Here is a 23,154-nt window from a genome sequence, read left to right as displayed (position 1 = left end):
GCTGGCCGAGAGCCATGCTGAAATAGGTGGGAATGTGGGCTGACCGAGAGCCATGCTGAGATAGGTGAAAATGTAGGCTGGCCGAGAGCCATGCTGAGATAGGTGGGAATGTGGGCTGACCGAGAGCCATGCTGAGATAGGTGGGAATGTGGGCTGGCCGAGAGCCATGCTGAGATAATCGGCACAGTTGTGATAGACATAGTGTTTGGCTGGCGTATTGGTTAACACAACTGCCTAATAAGTGGGAGATCCTCTGTTTGAATCCCGGTCCAGTACATACTGTCACTCATTGTCACTGATTTCACATAAAATCCTGATGCAGCTGATATCAACAGTTTTTTTTCCCCCTGTCCTGTCTCTCCCCTACATCTTTTGTGTATATACAGTGAGATCTGTCTGAATTCATTGGCCATTGTGTTATGGATATTTGGCGATGCCCACCTATGTTTTAAACTAAGAAAGTCATAGGTGGGTGATTCTGTTAAGAAGGGAAAAAAGAGGGGGGGAGGAGGAGGAGGAGGGAGAGAGAGAGAGAGAGAGAGAGAGAGAGAGAGAGAGAGAGAGAGAGAGAGAGAGAGAGAGAGAGTCTGGTCTGTTTGTTTGCTTGTAAAAGTGGCTATGTTTCATGCAAGGCTAAAGGTTGTAGCATTTCTTGTACCACTTGGTGTATACTATTAAAATACAGATTGTTGTAATTACCATTTATCACAGGGTATGACATACATTACATTCTCTCTTAGGCTTCTAATCAGTGAAATTTCATTTATTGAAAGAAAAGAACTAAAATGATTTGTTCATGTACAGCTATATTATGTTTATAGGGGAAAAAAGAAATTTTCTTTGTGTTTTAGGAAGGCCAATAAGACCTCCACCTCCTCCACGTAGTCAGTACGGAAGAAACTCGGACGCTACAGCCAACAAACCAGTCAGGCCACCGCCACCTAGGTCAGCGGAGCTGCTGCGCCAGCAGAAGCTGCCTCCTCCTGCTGTGGCTTTAGCACGACCATCTCCACAGGACACATTGTATGCTAACCTCGGTGAGTGAGGGTTGCGCGTACACACACACACACACACACACACACACACACACACACACACACCACACAGCATAAGCCTTGCCTGATGGCTATTTAGAATGTAAAAATAATATGTTTTACTATGTCATGGTTGCTGCTGTGCTTAGCAACACAAGAAATGTTTGGGAATGACACCTTTGGACTTGTATGTTCGAAGGCTGTAGTCCGCGATGGCACTAATAACCTCATCATGCAGCTCACGAGGAGTGCTGTTCTGTCAACTCCTCAGCTGAAACTGCATAGACAGTAGGTACATTACAGACAGCTGCAATAATGGAAGTTTACCCATCTCACTGTGGTCAGGTTCATGGTATGCTACAAACTGCTTCGTGATAAATTTATCAAGTGTACTTAATAAGCATGAGATACATTTTAAAGTACAGATTGTGTGCTCAATCTTTCCCAGTGCTAAAGGTTCTTGCACTGCAGAATGGATTCTATAATAAACTGCTCCCTGTGGAGTGGATTACACATTACAATGCCTCTTACTTCACTAACAAAATGATGAAAGAATCAAATTTAAAATATCCACAGCAGGACAAAAAGAATTTTATACTATGTTACATTTTAGTCCAAATAGTGAGGTAATTAAACTTGACAAGAAAGTAAATGTTCCACTAAAATTACAAAGTAAATTTAGATCCTATTCACATACCTTTTTACTCAGTTGTTTCTTTTTTGGTGCCATCAGAATTGGAGCCACTGGCTATAGGTGTCAGACAGACCATTAATAAATACATTATTTCGTCTCTGACAGCTTCTTTTTGGTAATCTTCTTCTTTCAGTTTGTCAGTGTAATGCATGCAAGCTTCCCAATCAGCAGTGGTGATTTTGTCTATTGCTTCATGGATCAGCCCTTTCTTGTTGACTACTTTAAAAGTAGTGACACTAGTTCCTTGAGATTATAATGGCAATCATTAGGAGGAGGTACTTGTATCACCCTGTGACCCTGTTGCAGAGCTATAGAAGCAATTCCATACATTTTATGCTGCCTTTTAAAATCTTAGTGGGCTCTAATAGCTTTGCCCCTGCTTGTGTTTCAATATATGGTATTTTATTACTTTGCAGCCATCAAGCAATATCAGTTTTTCTAGTGTTTGTTGTGGGAGGCCTGTTAAGAATAAGAGAGCTTGCATTTGAAGTGTAACATATCACTTCTTACGAGTGAGAAGTAACAGTTAGTGATGAATGATGATTGTAACTGTCATAATGCTAGACACAGCCAATAGTATGACCACTAAGAACAAAAGTTAACTGATCCATGACAAACATAGAAACAGTACAATAAGCAATAGAAAACAATCTGAGGAGGCATGCTGGTTGCACACTCTTCATATAAAGGAGGGATCCAGTAGGCAGTGCAGCAGATGTTGTGCCATAATATGCACTAGTCTTGTGACTCACCACAGGTGGCCTCTGAGGCCGGTCTGTACAACTGCTGTTGGACTATTAGAAGTGTAGGGCGCAGGTAGCCTGGTGCTGCCGCATGTATGCACATGTTGTGTACAGGATGATAGCAGTCATCTGCACATAGAAATTTCATTAAGTGGGTAATAAATGCAAATACACATATTATGCGAGAATTTATGTATGTGTGCACAAAATCGGGAGGTGGGGTGTCGTGTTCCTACAAAACAGAGTGACTGTAACAGCTCTTTACTGCAATATGGTACTTGCTGGGTCAACAGCTGCTCCCTGGAGGTACATCCCTTCTCGGTGATGTGCAGTGCTCCAGAGACTGCTGAAGCTCATGATGATAAAAGGATGATGTCACGAGGACAGCGGAATGCTCATTGTGTGTGTCTCTCATGAAGTGGAAAGACTGCTCAGTTAATACAATGAATGTTAATGGTAATCAATAGAAATTTATTAAACAAAGTCTTTCCTACAGTAATATTCAGTTAATATACAATATTCCATGAAGAATCTATATCTCTTATTTCGATCCGAAAAGTAGTTTGGATTTAAGTTTTCAGCCTCAAGATTTCAGTGCATGGGGACAAAGTCAACTACAAAGAACAAACATGGTATATAAGCACTGCAAAACCAGCAGGTGGTCAGCTCACACTCTTAATTCAAATACAAATTAGCGGAGGCAGAATGCGTGTAACACCTCACATTGTTGATAACAATGACAGAGCCTCAGTGCAAATAAGACAACAGCTGATTCTGGATCCAATCTGAAAGGTTTCTCCATTCTTTTCAGCATGGTTGGCAGTTGATATTTGATTTTGTTGAGAATACAAGTTTACTTTTTGGCACAAATCCGGTGACAGCGAAACTGCCATGACATGTTATAAGACACTCCCATTGGAACTCTCAAGCTGCATTGTCCCTCTGCTGTGTGTGAAATAAAATTTATAGTGTGGTTTTGATTTACCCATTTCTCCTCCAAGAATACACAACTGATGCTCCAATTCATCTGCTTTCATGCATTGTGCTTAAAAACATCATCCTATCAGCAGCAGCAATACCACAATGCTTCGTTAAAAATTTCTGTCCATAATTGGATTTTACTGACTTAAAGCTGATGTTCTTCAATATTCTTTGCATTGATCTTGTAGTTCCTTTAAAGGCAGTAGATTCACACATAACAGTGAGCAATTTCCATGCTGTGGGGAACTCGTATCTTTCATAAAATTCGAAACCCCCTTTTGATGTAAAACATCTTGAATGAAGTTGTTGGTTCCTGTTACCCACTTCGGCATGCTATGCTGCTTCCCTGGGGACTGAAATTCTACTATTCCAGTCACCTGCTGAAACAGCTTGGCTTCCTGCACTATTCACCTGACAGTTCACACACCAGTATCTCCACAGGCCACTGCAGTGTGTGCCGGCACCTTGGCAATGTCGCAGACTGGCTCACTTGATTATACCTCACTTTGAAGAGTGAATACATTTTAAACATGAAGGTCCCTTGCCTGTTTGTTGAACACTTGGTGCTGTCTGGGGTTTCAGCCATTACAACTACTCACAGAACATAAGTCAATTATAGTTTTGTGCACTTAAAAGATGATATAATGCTCAAATACAATGGAGATTCCTGCAGTATGGAATGTGGAAACCAACTAACTGCTGACTTGCTAGTTGCACACCTGTGTACTGCGCATCCCCCGCCCAGAGGCTGTCAGTGCTTTCGCGGACTATAGTTCTCTGCATGAAAGGTTAATGCGACTGTAGTGGTGTAAGTTGTGTGTCATACAGCGACTTGAAGAGGGGTGAAGGAATGGAAGGTATATCTACTTGGATCCTGTTGTAGAATATTAAAGTGACAAAGATGGGCAGTGATGTAATACCCAAATTGTTTTCGTTGCCATGTCTCAGAAAATGGGCTTTGTGTTTTTATAACATCTGAAATGTTGCACATATCTTGCTGCACAAGTAATCCAAACAATCAGGTGTAGCTGAGTGTTTATTCAGTGTTATGCATGTATCTCAGAGGAACTGTAAGGGGTCTTAATGTTATTTAAAGTAATGTTTGCACAGTATTCATGAGAAGGATCCCAGAGTTTGTCAGTCCTGTAATTTTTTTCTCTCTCATCACCTATTTCACCATTGCCATTGACTTTTGTTTGTGAAAAACGTCAAGGTGCACCATAAGTCAGACTCAAAAGTTAAAAAGCATGCACCAGTATAACTAAGTGTGAATGTCAGTGCAAGCATGTGTCATCTCTACTATGACGGTGCTTGGGTAAAGTAAAACTAGCCTTCAGGATGATGGTTACCTATCTTATTGCTATCATTTTTTAAAGCTTTATTATAATGGAGGTTACACTTGTTTCAGGTATTGATCATTTGTGTGTGTGAAGAATGTAGCAGTAATGCATGTTAGTATAATTAATAAGAAAAGTAGAGTTGCCCTGATTTGGAAGAATGTAGCAGTAATGCATGTTAGTATAATTAATAAGAAAAGTAGAGTTGCCCTGATTTGGCAGTGATAGCCCCTGTTTTAGGTGAGGTGCGGCTGGGTCTAACTCCAGACAAGCCTCAGAGAACAGCGAGCATGAGGGATGCTGCTTGTGAAATGCCAAAGAGGAAATCTGCTTCAGAAGATAGTGGGTATGAATCAGTGGAAATGGCAGACGGGAGAATTGTTACTCAAACACAACAGGTAAGATGCCCATTTTGTATATGCTTACACTTCATTTCTGTTTCGTAAACAGCTTTTGCTCCTTATTTTTGTGCAAGTTTATCATTTATAGGAATAGTCTTTTTTTATGTCCACAGTCCCCATAAATTTGCAAAAGGTAGTCACTATATCATGTAGGCTGTTCTTTTATATTGACATAAGCTAAATATCAAAATAGTGTTTATTAAAAAAACAGGAAAATGGTAGCCTTTAAGAATTTACAGAAACACCTCTTTATTTCAGAATGATGTAATATATTTTGTATGTATTTGTAATCACACTTGCTTCTATTTAACTGGGGACTTGTGTATCCTAATAAAGTGCTGTTCCATTACTTAAAGTAGAATAAGTAATCTTTTCTTGCTTAAATCTAAGGTTCTTCTGCCTAAGATGTTAAATTAACTCTCATGTTTACGAATTTCTAGTCTGTGTTCTGTATTCTCCCCCCCCCCCCCCCCCCCACACCTTTCTCTACCTATCTGTCTATCTGTAAACAAATGATCAAAAGAATGAAATTATTTCTCACTTGTGAAACATAAAAAATTAGTGGGGCCAAACAGTAACTTGTACTAGTTTGTTTTTATTTTAGGTGCTAATTTCAGAATAAAGTTCAGAGTTATATAATTTTAAATGACATTTACCATGGTGGTAACAATATTATGAAGAGGGAAGTTGCTACTCACCATATGGTGGAGATGCTGAGTAGCAGATAGGCCCAACAAAAAGACTCTCTCTATTAAAGCCTACGGCCTTTGTCAACAGTAGACAAAACACACACACACACACACACACACAATGAAGTCTGAAACAACTGGTTTCAGTTGCCTGAGACAACAGGTGTGTGTGTGTTTTGTCTATTGTTGACAAAGGCCGAAAGCTTTGAGTGTCTTTTTGCAGGGCCTATCTGTCACTCGGCATCTCCACTATATGGTGAGTAGCAACTTTCCTTTTCATAATATTGTTACATTCCATCCTGGCTTTTCCATTGTTTGGTTTACCATGGTTGTTTTGTTTTAGGTCAATAATGACTTTATATACGAGCACATGACTAGGGGAAGGTCAACATCACCAGAATCAAGCAGTAAGAAATCTTCAAGGAGGGGTAACAGTCCTCGTCGAAGGTCGGACGGCAGTTTGGATGACTGCAGCTGTGTCAAAGCAAGGCCTGGATATGTGCGCTCCTCGTCATATACATACTGTGCCTTTGAAACTGATTCTGATACTTACAGTCCATACAGCTTCTATTTTGAAGAGGTAAGGGAATGAAAGTATTCTGTGCCGTGCTATTAATAATGTTCTCAATAAGCAGGAGTCAATAACCTTTAAACGTTGAGAAAGCCATGTTGAAAGCACAGACAACTGCTAAGATGCATCAGTTTGTTTTGCTACCAGCTTACAGGAAACAATCCTCTTCAGGCACCCAGATAATGCCAAAAATATATTGTAATAAATAAAATAAGGGAAAGGCAACCACTTGCTTGTAGTGGCTTTCTGTGGCCTTTCCATTATTTTATTTATTGCCCCAGCGAGGAATTTCCATTATTTTTAGAATTTTTTATTTTATTTTTATTTATTTATTTATTTATTTTAGTGGCTGCAGAACGAGCACATCTAATTACCAGTATGTCTAAATGATTTTTAATGTAACTGTTATAAGCTAAATGGTCTTCTTACTCACTAATCTTATTACCTTCATGAAAAATATTCTGTTGATGTTCCTTGCATTTATGTCAAACATTGCTGTACTAATAATAATCTTTTAACTATGTGATAGAGATTGTGGGTCAGTTATATGGCTCACAAGGTTATAATTTCTTTTGAAGATCAATGTTGTTTACTTGTTGTACATCTGTTTGTAATGAACACTTTTGTTCTTTATACTATCAGAGATTGTTCAGTGGCATTGTGCTGTAAACTTGAACAAAACACTTTCCAATAAATGGTACCATTGGTGCATGTTCATTTTGCTTACTGACAAGAACCGTTACCTCTCATTGATAGTAATATTTTAGTAGAGGTATAGTAATGCAGATTGGGCGGAGTGATTCTTGGCACCACATTTGTCTAAACTACATTTTGTAAACGCAGTGTAGGTTTTGTATTTTATAGTGAAGTAGTGATTAATGACATTCATGACATACAGTCACTGTGTTTGATTCCTAATTTTATTATTATCCTTTTGCCCACAACTTTACCCACATATTCGTGTGATTTATTACACACACACTCTCTCTCTCTCTCTCTCTCTCTCTCTCTCTCTCTCTCTCTCTCTCTCTCTCTCTCTCTCTCTCTCTCTCTCTCTCTGTGTGTGTGTGTGTGTGTGTGTGTGTGTGTGTGTGTGTGTGTGTGTGTGTGACACATTTCATGACATAAATACCAACATGCCATTTTGAACATTTTTTCGTGTCACTCATACCCACCCCCACCCCTCAGGATAATGGTGTATCTTATTCCCACAGTGTTTTTTATAGTGATAACGCATCAAGATAAACGAAATTTGGCTGAAATTACTCGAAGCAGTTGTGAGTGATGCTTTCATGTCATCCCTTTTCAACCCCTTCCTAGGCTGTATGAGCACTACGGCCGTCTTACTGCTACAGTAATTTTGTCCAGATAGCAAGTGAGATGTGGGTGAAGTTTAGCAGAAATTGCTTCAGGGATTTCAGAGATATGCTGATACATCACTTTCTTTGCACCCCCGCCCCAAATCCATTTCCACCCACTGCTGTGGGAAAAATGTCATCAGGACTGTCACCAGTAGCTTTAGCAACTGCTATTGCCTGTTATGATCACATCACTAGAGGATAGGGGTATATTGTCCACGCAGTACTTTTGTACAAATAATGAGTCACATATATTTACAAAATTTGATTGAAAGTTCTTCTGTGGCAGCACCTTTTCACCCTCACCTCACCGCTCTGGGAGGTAGGCGTTCTTACGCCGCAGTGCTTCTTTTTAGACAGTAAGTGATGGGTGTACCAAGTTTTGTTGAAATCGTATCAGTGGCTTACAAGGAGATCTGAAGAGAGATACATACATGCAATGAATTTGCTAAATGCATAGGCAGACAAAAACATTTGAAGCCAGTTGATCATTTTAATAACTAATTCAACGTGGAATAGCCAATTCCGATGCCATGATAGTTTACACATAAAGATGCTGACATGACAGTGTAAAAAATAAGTTGATAAAAGTACTATGTCTATAAAATAGAAAGAAACTTCCACATGGGAAAAATATATTAAAAACAAAGATTCCAAGACTTACCAAGTGGGAAAGTGCTGGTAGACAGGCACAATAAAATGACACACAAACACACACACAAAATTTCGAGCTTTCGCAACCGGCGGTTGCTTCGTCAGGAAAGAGGGAAGGAGAAGGAAAGATGAAAGGATGTGGGTTTTAAGGGAGAGGGTAAGGAGTCATTCCAATACACCAATTGTAAGGTAGACGGTGTATGACATTGATGTCCCACACTGAACTACTGTTGGCATCTCAAAACAATGTATATAGTGACATGTGAGTTCATGAAAACAGAGTGTGAACATTTGCTCAACAGTAAAAGTAAGCTGTCTGGTGGCAATCAATATTTTAATTTATTGTTATTTCAACACAGAGATTTTCACTTGCTAATTAAATTGGTTGGAATGGATACAAATATGGTAACAGCAATATTTGAATCGTGTATTCCATCTAAAAATCATTTTGCCATCTTAACAAAAGAAAATGAACGTAATTTTTACAGAATTTAAAATGACTGTAAAATGTTGTTCAAAAAGCCTCAGCTTAAAGCATTAGTTTTGCTAATTCCAAAACTGATCTTAGGTTTTGCTTGATGGCCACATTTCCAAAGTTATCGATAACAAAATATTAATTCACCTGATGTGTCTGTGGTCCAATTGTAGTTGCAAAACATAATATTTTGTCCTCTGACATTAGTTGAATGACCTATGTACAGTAAAACTTTGCTTACTCGTTTTTCAGCAGACTACATAAAAAAAAGTTTAAGTGCGAAAAACGTATATGTGAAATATAGCACCATACTATCAAATTAATTGGTAAACACAAATGAAAAATCCAGTAAACAAAAATTTACATTATATAGGCCTACTAGGTACCATACTTTACAAAGGTGTAAAGAAAAATGTAAACCTTTACACAGAAGAAAATGTCACTTCGTAAATACCTTCAAAACTGGATAACTCTGTCATCATTTCATCAAAAACATTGTGGCGTGTCACAAATTGTTTAATTATTTCTAACGCATTTACTGCATTGTTAAATGTTACGGTGGAATGCTGAGGCTCTTCTGTATCATTCTCCTCGTCAGTTTCTTCCTCGTCCAGGTCCTGCGATGCACATAGAATTATCTCAGCGATAGTCGTGGGTTCTGTAGTGACCTCCTCAAATGATGCCTGCTCTTCAGGTCGATTCCATTCTTCATCATTAGGTGAAATATTGTCAGTATGATCATTTTCACCATGATAATTTACTTCATTTCCAAATCCGGCTTTTTGGAAATAGTTCGGGATGTCATAAGCTACACAGTGCTTCATGTGCCTCCAGTATTTCTATCAGTTTCATTATACCTGTGACGCACCATGTAAATTTGGGAGTTACATTAATAAACATTGCGTGTCGGACAGCTACAGCGATGCTAGCTCTCAAAGTGGCTCATTTCTCCATGTAGTAAACATAAGACGAATGCTTCCTTTGATAAAATCTGAGGTGAGGTGCTACATTTTATCAAAGAAAATTTGCTCATTGCCTAACTTTGATGAAGTTCCTTATTACACTATTAAATTTTATTATAGTCTAATGTCGGCATTAGCAACCCACTTCCCGGCAAACCACTCTGAAACACTGCATCATAACTTGTGCACACTGTGGATATTTCGCCAGGACACAAATTAAAAAAAAAAGTATAAGTGAGAAAAACAGACAAGTGAAAAATGTATAAATGAAGTTTCGCTGTACTTGAGAACATCGTTTAATTGGATTGGTAGATTCCTTTGTCCATATATGACACAGTTCTGTAATTAGCCAAAAGAGTAGGTCCCCATGGAACCTAATACCCTATTGCAATCTTTGTTATAGATCCTCAGTTTATGATAGTAAAATATGGAGTAATAGATTCATCTGGTTATCATATTCAAAATGGGGATTTGTTACAGAGAGATGAAAATATAATTTCAGAAGGTTTGTTTGGTGTCTACAGGATCACCAAGCAGTCAGCAGTGTTGTGTTCATGTTAGAAACATGTCTTGTGTGTAATAAAAATAGAATTTACATGATATCAAGTCAGGTTAGAATCAAAGAGTCTGTTGTAAGGTGTTGTGATAAACTTTTCTCCCCTACATGATAATAGGTTACTTAAATTACATCTCAATATATAAATAAGTCTTGTTTTGTTTCTGTGTTACTCAGGTGTCTGAGGGTGATCATTTATGATTTAAACTGGTAGCAAAAATAGTAATAATAAAATTAATAATATTATCATCATTGTTATTTTAAGGCTAGACTTGCTCCAATTTTCTGGTATTTTCCTTTATAAAGTTTTCATTCTTTTGAAATATATTTCCAAAAGTTCTTGTACTATAAAAACTTCTCCAGATGCCTACTCGTTTTTATGTCAAGTATCTTGGTATTGGTACTTAGATTATACGATTTGTACTGTAGGACCCATTGTTAAGAACAGCGCTCACCATAAAAGTCTACTGTAAAATAACAGAAACCATTTGCTATAGATAGGTACAATCTGTTGGTTATCTCAGACAAGTGCATGGAGACAGGTTATTCTAAAAGGTCATAATGTTTTTTTGTTAAAAACAAACAGAATTTATTGGCACAAATAAGACCAATCCACAAGGATCAAAATCTGAAGATTCTCGTATCATATGAGGGTGCTAATTGAACAAATAAACAGTCAGCAAGACAGATGCAAAAAGTGCAGACCTCATAGAGAAAAATTTGGAAAAATGCTATTCACAGAGGTGATGATAATGCTGATGGGATTTCATCTAAAGGGCTTAGGAATCGGTAAATTTCCTGTTAACTACTAGAAAAAGTCTAAAGATCAATAATGCCCTTTGGATGTATGACTTGACGTGTGCTTATATAGCACCCATATATCCAACAGAATAATAATAATAATAATAATAATAATGGTAGTTAGAAGCAATAATAAAAAAAAGCTGCTTGAGCAAATCAAAATGCTCTCATTATTCATTATACATCAATAATTTACAAATTTTGTCTTGTTAATTTTTGAAAAATTATTTTCTGTAATAATAATAATTTGTTCTTCTTTGCTGTAACTTTGCAAAGTAATCACGTGGAATGTATTGTATTACAGTCTTCTGTTAAAATTCCACAAACACCACTAAGTAATGAATGCTTTGAAGCAGTGCCTTTTTTATGGCATGAAAGATACGTGCATCTACTGCACAGTGTATTTAACATGTAAGTTATTACATAAACTTTTAGAAATGTCCTGTCTTTTTAGGTATCAACAGAGTTCTGTGTATCTTCCTATAGTTTTCGTAGTATGATTTCATAAATGGTGGTGGTTTTTGGCAATCTTTGTACATAGCTCTCAGGGGGAATATTATATTTTTTTTTACAGGGAGATGATGATGATGCTGACTGGATCTCATCTAGTGGACACAGTTGTAGGAACAGCCACTTGCGTCTTAGGAAAGGTCGAAGTGTTATACATGAAAGCCTTGAGGATAATTATGGTGCAGTCACTGTGGCTAATCATGAAGCGCTTGCACAAGTTCTAGAGCAGGTCTGTGTACATACTTTATTAATAAATTTCATCACTTTAAACTAAGGTATTTTGAGTCTTTATTTATTTTTGGTAGGTTAATGATAAAAGTATAGGAGAATGTGCTGAGAAGTAATGCCTCCGAATTTTTTATGTGAAAACTCTTAAAGCTTTTTTAAGTAAAACAAGTGTTGTTGTGTGTTTATTTTTCGTGTGTGTGTGTGTGTGTGTGTGTCTATATATGATGATGATGTAAATAAAACAGAAAGAAACTTCCACATGGGAAAAATATATTAAAAACAAAGATTCCAAGACTTACCAAGCGGGAAAGCGCCGGCAGACAGGCACATGAACAAAACACACAAACACATACACAGAATTACGAGCTTTCGCAACTGGCAGTTGCTTAGTCAGGAAGGAAGGAAGGAGAGGGAAAAATGAAAGGATGTGGGTTTTAAGGGAGAGGGTAAGGAGTCATTCCAATCCCGGGAGCGGAAAGACTTCCCTTAGGGGAAAAAAAAGGACAGGTGTACACTCGCGCACACACACACACACACACACACACACACACACACACACACACACACACACACACACATATCCATCCGCACATACACAGACACAAGCAGACACATTTAAAGGCAACGAGTAAGGGCAGAGATGTCAGTCGAGGCGGAAGTACAGAGGCAAAGAAGTTGTTGAAAGACAGGTGAGGTATGAGTAGCGGCAACTTGAAATTAGCGGAGGTTGAGGCGTGGCGGATATTGAGAAGAGAGGATATACTGAAGGGCGAGTTCCCATCTCCGGAGTTCGGATAGGTTGGTGTTGGTGGGAAGTATCCAGATAACTCGGACGGTGTAACACTGTGCCAAGATGTGCTGGCCGTGCATCAAGGCATGTTTAGCCACAGGGTGATCCTCATTACCAGCAAACACTGTCTGCCTGTGTCCATTCATGCGAATGGACAGTTTGTTGCTGGTCATTCCCACATAGAAAGCATCACAGTGCAGGCAGGTCAGTTGGTAAATCACGTGGGTGCTTTCACATGTGGCTCTCCCTTTGATCGTGTACACCTTCCGGGTTACAGGACTGGAGTAGGTGGTGGTGGGAGGGTGCATAGGACAGGTTTTACACTGGGGGCGGTTGCAAGGGTAGGAGCCAGAGGGTAGGGGAGGTGGTTTGGGGATTTCATAGGGATGAACCAAGAGGTTACGAAGGTTAGGTGGACGGCGGAAAGACACTCTTGGTGGAGTGGGGAGGATTTCATGAAGGATGGATCTCATTTCGGGGCAGGATTTTAGGAAGTCGTATCCCTGCTGGAGAGCCACATTCAAGGTCTGATCCAGTCCCGGGAAGTATTCTGTTACAAGTGAGGCACTTTTGGGGTTCTTCTGTGAGAGGTTCTAGGTTTGAGGGGATGAGGAAGTGGCTCTGGTTATCTGCTTCTGTACCAGTTTGGGAGGGTAGTTGCGGGATGCGAAAGCTGTTTTCAGGTTGTTGGTGTAATGGTCGAGGGATTCAGGACTGGAGCAGATTCGTTTGCCACGAAGGCCTAGGCTGTAGGGAAGGGACCGTTTGATATGGAATGGGTGGCAGCTGTCATAATGGAGGTACTGTTGCTTGTTGGTGGGTTTGATGTGGACGGATGTGTGCAGCTGGCCATTGGACAGATGGAGGTCAACGTCTAGGAAAGTGGCATGGGATTTGGAGTAGGACCAGGTGAATCTGATGGAACCAAAGGAGTTGAGGTTGGAGAGGAAATTCTGGAGTTGTTCTTCACTATGAGTCCAGATCATGAAGATGTCATCAATAAATCTGTACCAAACTTTGGGTTGGCAGGCTTGGGTAACCAAGAAGGCTTCCTCTAAGCGACCCATAAATAGGTTGGCATACGAGGGGGCCATCCTGGTACCCATGGCTGTTCCCTTTAATTGTTGGTATGTCTGGCCTTCAAAAGTGAAGAAGTTGTGGGTCAGGATGAAGCTGGCTAAGGTGACGAGGAAAGAGGTTTTAGGTAGGGTGGCAGGTGATCGGCGTGAAAGGAAGTGCTCCATTGCAGCGAGGCCCTGGACGTGCGGGATATTTGTGTATAGGGAAGTGGCATCAATAACCATATATATATATATATATATATATATATATATATATATATATATTTTAAAAACAAAGATTCCAAGACTTACCAAGCGGGAAAGTGCCGGCAGACAGGCACATGAACAAAACACACAAACACACACACAGAATTACGAGCTTTCGCAACTGGCAGTTGCTTCGTCAGGAAAGAGGGAAGGAGAGGGAAAAATGAAAGGATGTGGGTTTTAAGGGAGAGGGTAAGGAGTCATTCCAATCCCGGGAGCGGAAAGACTTCCCTTAGGGGAAAAAAAGGACAGGTGTACACTCGCGCACACACACACACACACACACACACACATCCATCCGCACATACACAGGCACAAGCAGACATATATTTAAAATATGTCCTTTTTTTCCCCTAAGGGAAGTCTTTCCGCTCCCGGGATTGGAATGACTCCTTACCCTCTCCCTTAAAACCCACATCCTTTCATTTTTCCCTCTCCTTCCCTCTTTCCTGACGAAGCAACTGCCAGTTGCGAAAGCTCGTAATTCTGTGTGTGTGTTTGTGTGTTTTGTTCATGTGCCTGTCTGCCGGCGCTTTCCCGCTTGGTAAGTCTTGGAATCTTTGTTTTTAATATATTTTTCCCATGTGGAAGTTTCTTTCTGTTTTATTTATATATATATACCAAGTGGGAAAGCGCCGGCAGACAGGCACAATGAACAAAACACACACACACACACACACACACACACACACACACACACACACACACACACACACACAGAATTACTAGCTTTCGCAACCAATGGTTGCTTCTTCAGGAAGGAGAGGGAAAGACGAAAGGATGTGGGTTTTAAGGGAGAGGGTAAGGAGACATTCCAATCCCGGGAGCGGAAAGACTTCCCTTAGGGGGAAAAGGACAGGTGTACACTCTCTCGCGCTCGCGCGCACGCGCACACACACACACACATATCCATCCGCACATACACAGACAGAAGCAGACATATTTAGGCCTAAATATATATATATTTATATTTGCAGTCCTCTACCACGGCTGAATTGTAGCATGGAACATGGCGGTCCATAACGTAATTATGTCAGTGTGTTAGAAACAGTGTGCTTTAATAAGATTTCCAAATTTGAGGAGTTCATCCACACGTGGAGCACCCTCTCTTTCAGCATGACAAAGCCAGACCACACACAAGTTTACAGTCCCTGCTTGGCCCCATCCAGTTTTCACATGTTTCCAAAACTTAAAGAACATCTTTGAAAACTTCACTTTGATAGTGACAAAGCAGTTCATGCAGAGGTGAGGGCATAGCTCTAATAACAAAGTCAAACATTTTACAGTGAGGGTATTGACAAACTGGTGTCTTGTTGGGGGACTATGTTTGTTGTCAGTGTGACTGGGTTGAGAAATAAATATGTAGATTTGAGGAATTAAGATGTAGAATGTTAATAACATTCATTTTATTTAAAAAGTTTTAAGAGTTTTTGCATTAAAAATTTGGAGGCATTACTTTCATCAACATGTCCTTGTAAAATCGTTAGCAATAATTTTGATGAACGAGGAACGGAATGTACCAGTTCAGCAGTGGTGTTTTTACATGATTTCCATCATAGGAGAAATAAGAGATGATATTATCACATTTTTGTTCATCTTTTTGCATGATTTTATCAAACCACAATTTGAAGGAGTCCTCGCAAGGATATAGCAGATTAGCTATAGTTTACAAAACATTAATTAATGGAGGAAAAGTTCTTGGTTCTCAAGCCAGCTAGTAGGATTAAGATCCTGTGATGTTTTGACAAGTGTTGTTCTCATCGACAGTGAAGTAAAAAATTGAAACGTCCACAAATATTGACACTTGGTGAAAAGATAATGAGTATGATACTCACTGAATCATCACTGTATTTTAATGCTAAGAACTTTTAATCAGTAATATACACTGAGAGAGTCTACATTTACACATGAATTTACTATGTTTGCTAATAATAATTCAAAGACTGAACTGAGGCTGATCCCCCCCCCCCCCCCCCCCCTCCAATGTTTATTACTCCATTTCAATGTTTACATGATTATTTTCAAAGTACTCCCCTTTTATTTGAATGCACGTTCTATAGCAGCTCTGCCAGTCCTCAAACACGTAGTGCAGGCCATTCTTTGTCAGATCCTTGAGAATCGCCATACTTTTCTTGAGCGACGCTTCAGAGCTCTTAAATTGAATGTGCCAAAACATTGCCGTAAGTGATGGGAATAAAAAGAAATCACATGGCACAAGATTGAAGTTGTATGTACATGGATAATGTTGAATTGAATGAGAAACTGCACAAACTGATTTGCAACATGAGGCTGTGCATTGTCATGATAAAGTTGCCACCCAAGTGAGAAAGTTCTTGTCATTTCCTTGCAATGTGCTTCCTTAATTTGGCCGATATTAAGGTGTGTTTGTAAGGTGCTACAACAGTAATGTGATTGAAAAGTACACACTGCTAAAGGATGCCACGACAAAAAAAAAAAAAAAAAAGTGATCAAAATCACTTTCTTTCCCTGCGGATGGAACAACTTTCCCCCTTTTTGGTGCTAGGATTTCTACACTGTGCTGGCTCATTTTCTTTCAGGATCATAATGCTGCAGCCATGACTCATCACCTGTGGTAACTGATCCCAGAAATGGATCACCTCTGTCAGCAGAGAGACACAGCACGTCGTGGCTTATCTCAGTTCGCACAGCCTTTTGCTTGGAACTCGACAGACACGGTACCAGACAGGCACAGTCACAGTTCATATGGAGATGATAATGCATAATTGTAAAACACTGCAATACAAAGTTCTCAACATTTATTTGAGATTGATTGTCATCCTCCAGTCCTCATGGACAGTACATCAGCTGTGACGATGTTGACGTCAGTCACAGCAGATGTAGAAATACCAGGCCCACCTTGCTTAACACTGACAAGTCTCCCATCTTTGAAGTCATAGAATCACCTAAGCACTGTTTCACGAGGTAGTGCTTCTTCACGGTATGCTTAATGCCACATTTATTAAGTTATAGTGGCTGTATGCACTAAACGAACAGACTTTTAGTGTCCAGTACTGCTCCTCCTAATGTGTCACCTCCATTGTACAGTATGCCAAATGCACAGCGTGTCTACAAAGTAGAGCATTACTACTAACCTACTGATTTGATGGTGCTGCTGTCTGTGGACATTAAACATAAAAGCCCGTTGTTCTCAAATATTCATGGTATGGGTAGGAAACTCTCAGAAGCAATAGCAAAAAAAAAAAATTAGTCTCTCTCTGTATTGATCAGCCCTCCTCAGATATTCAGCATGTCACAATTCTTAAATAAAAACTGCTCACAATGTGTGTGATGTTTATCGCAACTATTGGGAACAAAAGGAAAGAGAATTACAAATTGTCTGTCAACACCAAAGTCATTAAAGGTGGCTTGCTAAGTTAATTTTAGGAGGAATAAATAAGAAGGGAAAGGGATCAACTTTGTGGATTTGAAGGAACTACTGTAGCATCCTCTTGGGGTTATTTACCCAAACATATGGTGGGATGAGGATTAGGACTCCACGTTTCATGTACACAAGGGTTCCACTTTTAATGGACCCAAGGTCCACTAATCATGTACTATGAAAACAAGAGCAGTGCACCAGCACCACCTTAATCATTTCAAAACAAAGAAGTATTATAGTTACATGATGATACAATAATTATAGTTTTTACATGTTCAGTCTGTGTGCTGTGAACTACAAATTTATGTAAATTCCATTTAACAGGTTAAGCATAGTTCTGCTCTGACCATACCGGTAACTCTGCGAGGTCTCAAGACTGTACCTGAGCTCCACTGGTCTGACTTCTCTGTGGATGAACGAGGCCGAACACTGGCAGGGCGGCGTGCGTTTTATCCTGCCCTCTGGTCAGGCCATCCAGTCACGTTAAGCGTTAGTGCTGCTGGACGTGGTGGGGGAGATTTACCCGCATCTCGAGCACCGATGCTCACTCCCCTCGCTCAATTCTGTGATCTGATTCCTGCCAGATACCTTCTCCGGCCACCATCTGTTGATCCTGATCAACTGGTTAGAGGTAATATAAAATTTACATAAGGTATACAGTAGTAGTAGTAATGGTGTTGCACTAAACTCAATTAGTATTTACACTGTATCTCTGTTATTTAATGTCAACTTTGATTATCAGTTTTCATACAAAACAACTATGCAATCTGAATAAAACATCTTGATGACAGAATATTTATTACCTGCTATTAGTGTATAAGATGAAGAGTACAGATATCGATGTTCTATGAATGTGGTTTCAGCATTAACGCTGTTTGGTGCAAATCGTTAAGGTGCTTTCTGCTTGTGTGTTTGCCATATTTTCTTAATCCATAGAATTCTTACATTGCTTCAGAGTACTGTTTATTCCATTTTGAAAATTCCTTCCCAATTATTAGGAACAGTGTTATAATGTGGCTTTGTAGTCTAAATTTCCAACTAGTTTTCGAAGAATGTAAATACTAATGTTGGCTTTTGCCAAAAAGCTTAAAATCTTTGTCATGTGTAATATAAAGGACAGAAGTGGAACTGCATAAAGCACACAAGCTTTTATTTTTTACGTTATTGGATCAGCTATGAAATTGTGTACTTTTTAAAGTTTTATATTTAATTTGAAATTGTGCAAGCTTAAAAGATCTCCTGAAAATAAAAAATCAAGATGTTACTAAAGTTAAGAAGAACAGAGACTTTATACAAAAAGTACCACTGTCACCTCTACACTAGGAACAATTTGATAATTGGCCAGTAGTGAGTGACAAAATATTTTGACAGCATTGGTTACTCCCTCATAAGTTAAAGTTGTTATCCTGTAAGGCAGTTAGCAGTGCTGCATTAAAGGATATTTTCATAATGAGTAATTTCTAAGGTTAATTTGAATTATTTGGTACCTACCTTCTGGAGGCTCAATTCTTAGTAATGCCACCAGTTAATTTTAGGTGTTTTCGCACCTTTCAGAACTATATATTTCTCCTGCTTCTCCAGAAAGGACAGAGGGATTGGTTGGGGATGGTGGGAAAAGAGGGGTGGGAAGCAATTCTTAGTCTCTAAATTGAGTGTTTCCCACCGTATGTGAGGAGTGGAGGCAAATCCAACCCATAACCAAAACAATGATCATTGAACTCTGCTTGTGATCAAAATTTCAAACGGATACCTGTCCACCCCGTCAAAATCATCCATACCATACAATCCAGCGATTCCTCAGTTCCAGCATTGCTTTCAAACCCTCCCTGAAAATGGAATATTGAGTTATCCCTGATCTAAAGGCATTCTGCTCTACCATTATCCTCCATACTGATAAAGGCTCCACTACTGTGGCACTTGACCACAAGGATTACGTGGTAGAGAAGCTTCATCAGCTTTTATACACTTACACATACAAAATCGTTTCTCATGCTAACATTCCACTTAAACTAGTGTCAGAAGAATGTAAAAGTGCTTCACCCTTACAAGGCCCTAAAAGTGCCTCTATAGAAGTTCTTGTGCCTTTTGTCCTATGCACACCAATCTACTGCCTAAATACACTAGCTACCTGTACCAGTTTGGCCCACGCTACTTCAGAGCTCCAGGAAGCACAGTACATGTTGTTTACTAGCTTAAATGTGTTTACTGTGTGACATTTTACAGGGTGTTTCACAATTTGTGTTAAACACTTCTAGAGGTTGTAGAGGTGTCGTAGTAGATCAATTGAATGTAAAAGTGACAGGCACTAGTGTCTGTAAATGCATGAATATGCAGGATAATTCAGTGATGATGTTGCAAACTCTTGAGGATGATGGAGACAGATAACTGCATCAATTTGAGGGAGGAATCCCTGGTTCAGAAACAAATGAGTTGAAAGTTAGGTGAGAAAATCACTCTGAAACCTATTGTGAAGAATGTAGGGTATGCAACTTTCAGGGGTGGTAGTATGGACCAAGACAAGAAAAAATGTCCAGTAAACATGGGCTCTCAAATGCATACCTGAGGAGCTATGAGCACTTGCTCATTTTCACCAGCATGAAACATATCTCCTATATTGAGCAAGTGCCCATAGCTCGTAAGGTATCCATTGTAGAGCCTGTTTACTAGACATTTTTGTTTTGTTTTGGTCCATACTACCATATCTGAATGTTGCCTACCCTACAATCGTAGCAACAACAGTACCAGTACATATATTCCACCCTCAGACGTATCACAACAGTTTTCACTTATAATTATTGACTCGTTCATTTCCAGTACAGGGACCCGTACCTAAAACTGATAAGTTTATCCTTCTCAATTATCCTTCTTGTAAGTTGTAAAATCATCATGGAATCACCTTGTATATGCATGCATTTACAGACACCGGTGCCTATAACTTTGACACTCTGTAGCGTCATTGTCATTGGATGATGTTTCTGGACATGGATTCCTATGTAAAATTCGATCTTCTAAGTCCCCTCCACAACCTCTAGAAGTGTGTAACATGAAATGTGAAACACCCTGATATAGGGTTGCCTGAACACAGGAACCCTCCTGCCCCACCCCCTCTCAACCTAATTCCCTATACTGTAAAATTTCATTATTTAATTTTTTATTTGCTTTTTACATTAATTTCTTTTGATTCCTCCCTCTCCTTTCCTCTTTCTTTAAATTTCTTAACTGCATTATTCTTTCTGATTTGTTTTGTTTCCTATTCCTTTCCACCTTTACTTTTCATACAGATTTTTCTATCAACTCTGAACTGAAGTTGGCCCAGTGCTTACTAATGGCTCTCCCCCCCTTCCCCCTCTCTAATTTTGAAAGCTAAGAATTTGTTTAATTTTGCTTTTACTTTGTTGTAAATTTTCATCCCCATATACCGTATTTACTCGAATCTAAGCCGCACCTGAAAAATGAGACTAGAAATCAAGGAAAAAAAAATTTTTTCCCGAATCTAAGCCGCACCTCAAAACTGAGACTCGAAATTCAAGGGGAGAGAAAATTATAGGCCACATCTCCAAATCGAAACAAAGTTTGCCATTTGTAATATGAGACACAATTTAGGTCGAATGAATGAAGATACAGCTACAGTAGTTTGGTTAGAGCCGTAAGCTTAGCAGTTACACTTTATCAGGTAGCCATTGTTATGCGTCAGGTGCTCCGTCCGTATTTATACGGGTACCCTTCCTTTTCTACGTGCTTCGTCTGGTTTGAATTGATTGCTTATTTTTCTTTGGTCTGATAAGTGCAGTTTTCTTTGCTATTGGTTTTTACGTCACTCTAAGCTGAAAATGCATTACTGTACTGTGTCATGCATAGTTTGTCGCATTCTGATAGTGCGTGTTTACAGCCTGTGGCCGTTCACGGCATGGGTTGCTTTTGAGCGCGCTACAATTAAAAAACAAAAAAAGAGAGAGGAATCGTCTCATTAGCGAAACAATGGCAAGAAACTGCTATTTGTTGTCTTACACTGCTGCTTTCTTTGTCAATGATAAACAAGAACCAAATAATAGACTGCGTATGATAGAAGATGTTCTGAACGAGAGTTAAGCGAAAATTTTTCTCCGTTTGAAAATCTGTGCAGGCGCCTCTTTAGCACATTACATTCTACACAGAAATCAGTCATCTTACATTTAAAAATCTAGTCAATTGCCGTGCTTCATTTCTGACTGCATCACTATTAAGCATAAGAATAATACGAATATAAACATGACATGATATGTATATTCTTCCGCGTTTGCTGTTGTCTCAATCTAGTTTTGTAGTTTATTAGGCAGGCAGGATTTAAATGAGATAGCAGCAAACATGAAACAATGCATGGCAAAATGTTTATACGCATATTTCTCTTATGGTGACGAGAATACTGCATGTGATTCACAATTTATAAAAGTTCCTATTAGCAACCATCTCTTCTCACAGATAGGAAAAAATTCAGAACGTAGAGTTGGCCATATTGACAAACATCCCAAACGGTCGTGCCAGTCGGATTTTCGTAGTACATTGAAATGCTGCTACATTCGAAGATGAACAATATGGAATTTGTATTTACTTCGTTGGATAATATATGAAAATGCAGTGGTCGAAACTCGGGGCGCAGAAAATAGCTCGTCTTCCACTTTTTAATTTATTTACTGACGCAGAGGTTTTGGCGCCAGTATTTATCTTTGTGCCTACAAAGCATGCCTGTGTAGTGCTACATATAATCGACGGCAGAAGTAAGTTGTGGCGGCACCCACCAACTTTTTTCAGAATTTCCGCTTGCTTTGCACTCGATTCTAAGCCGCAGGCAGTTTTTTGGATTACAAAAACCGGGAAAAAAGTGGGGCTTAGATTCGAGTAAATACGGTAGTGCGAAGTTTCAAACAGTGAGTAGGCAGCGTAAAACTATTTTGATTTCTGGTGTTGTAGTCGTGTTGAAATTTTTGTTACAAATAAATCAGGGTTACTGTGTACAAAGATAGTCAGTTTATAGATGTACAGTTAGTGAACACTTAAAGTACTAAGAATTTTGGAGTGGGTGACATAAATTTCTTTGCTTTAAGCTGTGCATGTTTCTAATGATTAGTTTTCTGAAGTTTTAATATTAGATGTATGGCACAGGCTACCACAAAATATAATTCAGTACCATATTACTGGTTCAAGGTAATTGTGATATACTGCTTGCTGCTAACACTATATAATATGACCGCAAATGCTAAGCTATTTATTTTAAATGTTTGTTATTTTATGCGTGCCTATAATTTTCAGCAACTGTAGTATATATTTTTCAAAAAAAATATATTCGAGGGTTGGAGCTTTAATAGTGGCAACCATTTATTTACAGCTCATACGAAATAGATACATGTTTCAAATTTTTACTGACCTTCAAAATAGTCACCAGCATTGTGTATAACCCATTGCCAGTGATGTGGAAGTCGTAGGATACTCTTAGTAGTGCCAGTTGTGTTGACAGAGTGGCACGGTCTATTGCCTGATGAATTTGTAGCAGTTCTGAAGCGAATGCCGTGAAGTGTTAGAAATCCAGTTGAACACATGAGGGTTTAAGTCAGGGGAGTGCAGTATGTGGTACACTTAGCAGCCCCATCAGCCAAACAAATCAGTAA

General features: G+C 39.2%; 1 protein-coding gene across 4 annotated transcripts in view; it reads left to right on the top strand.

Annotated features, from left to right (window-relative positions):
* The window catches only part of LOC126365893 (uncharacterized), a 468,728-nt gene that overhangs the window by 424,811 nt on the left and 20,763 nt on the right, over window positions 1-23,154 (top strand). For 3 of the 4 annotated variants that reach the window (XM_050008611.1, XM_050008609.1, XM_050008612.1), the window contains 5 exons: window positions 852-1,037; window positions 5,018-5,187; window positions 6,223-6,459; window positions 11,831-11,995; window positions 17,837-18,143. In XM_050008611.1, coding sequence (XP_049864568.1) covers window positions 852-1,037; window positions 5,018-5,187; window positions 6,223-6,459; window positions 11,831-11,995; window positions 17,837-18,143 — 1,065 coding nt within the window. The remainder of the gene's footprint in view (window positions 1-851; window positions 1,038-5,017; window positions 5,188-6,222; window positions 6,460-11,830; window positions 11,996-17,836; window positions 18,144-23,154) is intronic. The other variant, XM_050008610.1, reaches the window with a different exon arrangement.

This window comes from Schistocerca gregaria, chromosome 4 (genome assembly GCF_023897955.1).
Source record: "Schistocerca gregaria isolate iqSchGreg1 chromosome 4, iqSchGreg1.2, whole genome shotgun sequence".
NCBI classification, from domain to species: Eukaryota; Metazoa; Arthropoda; class Insecta; order Orthoptera; family Acrididae; genus Schistocerca; species Schistocerca gregaria.
The sequence above is the reverse complement of the archived record's forward strand: the minus strand, read 5'-3'. Positions and strand labels throughout refer to the sequence as shown.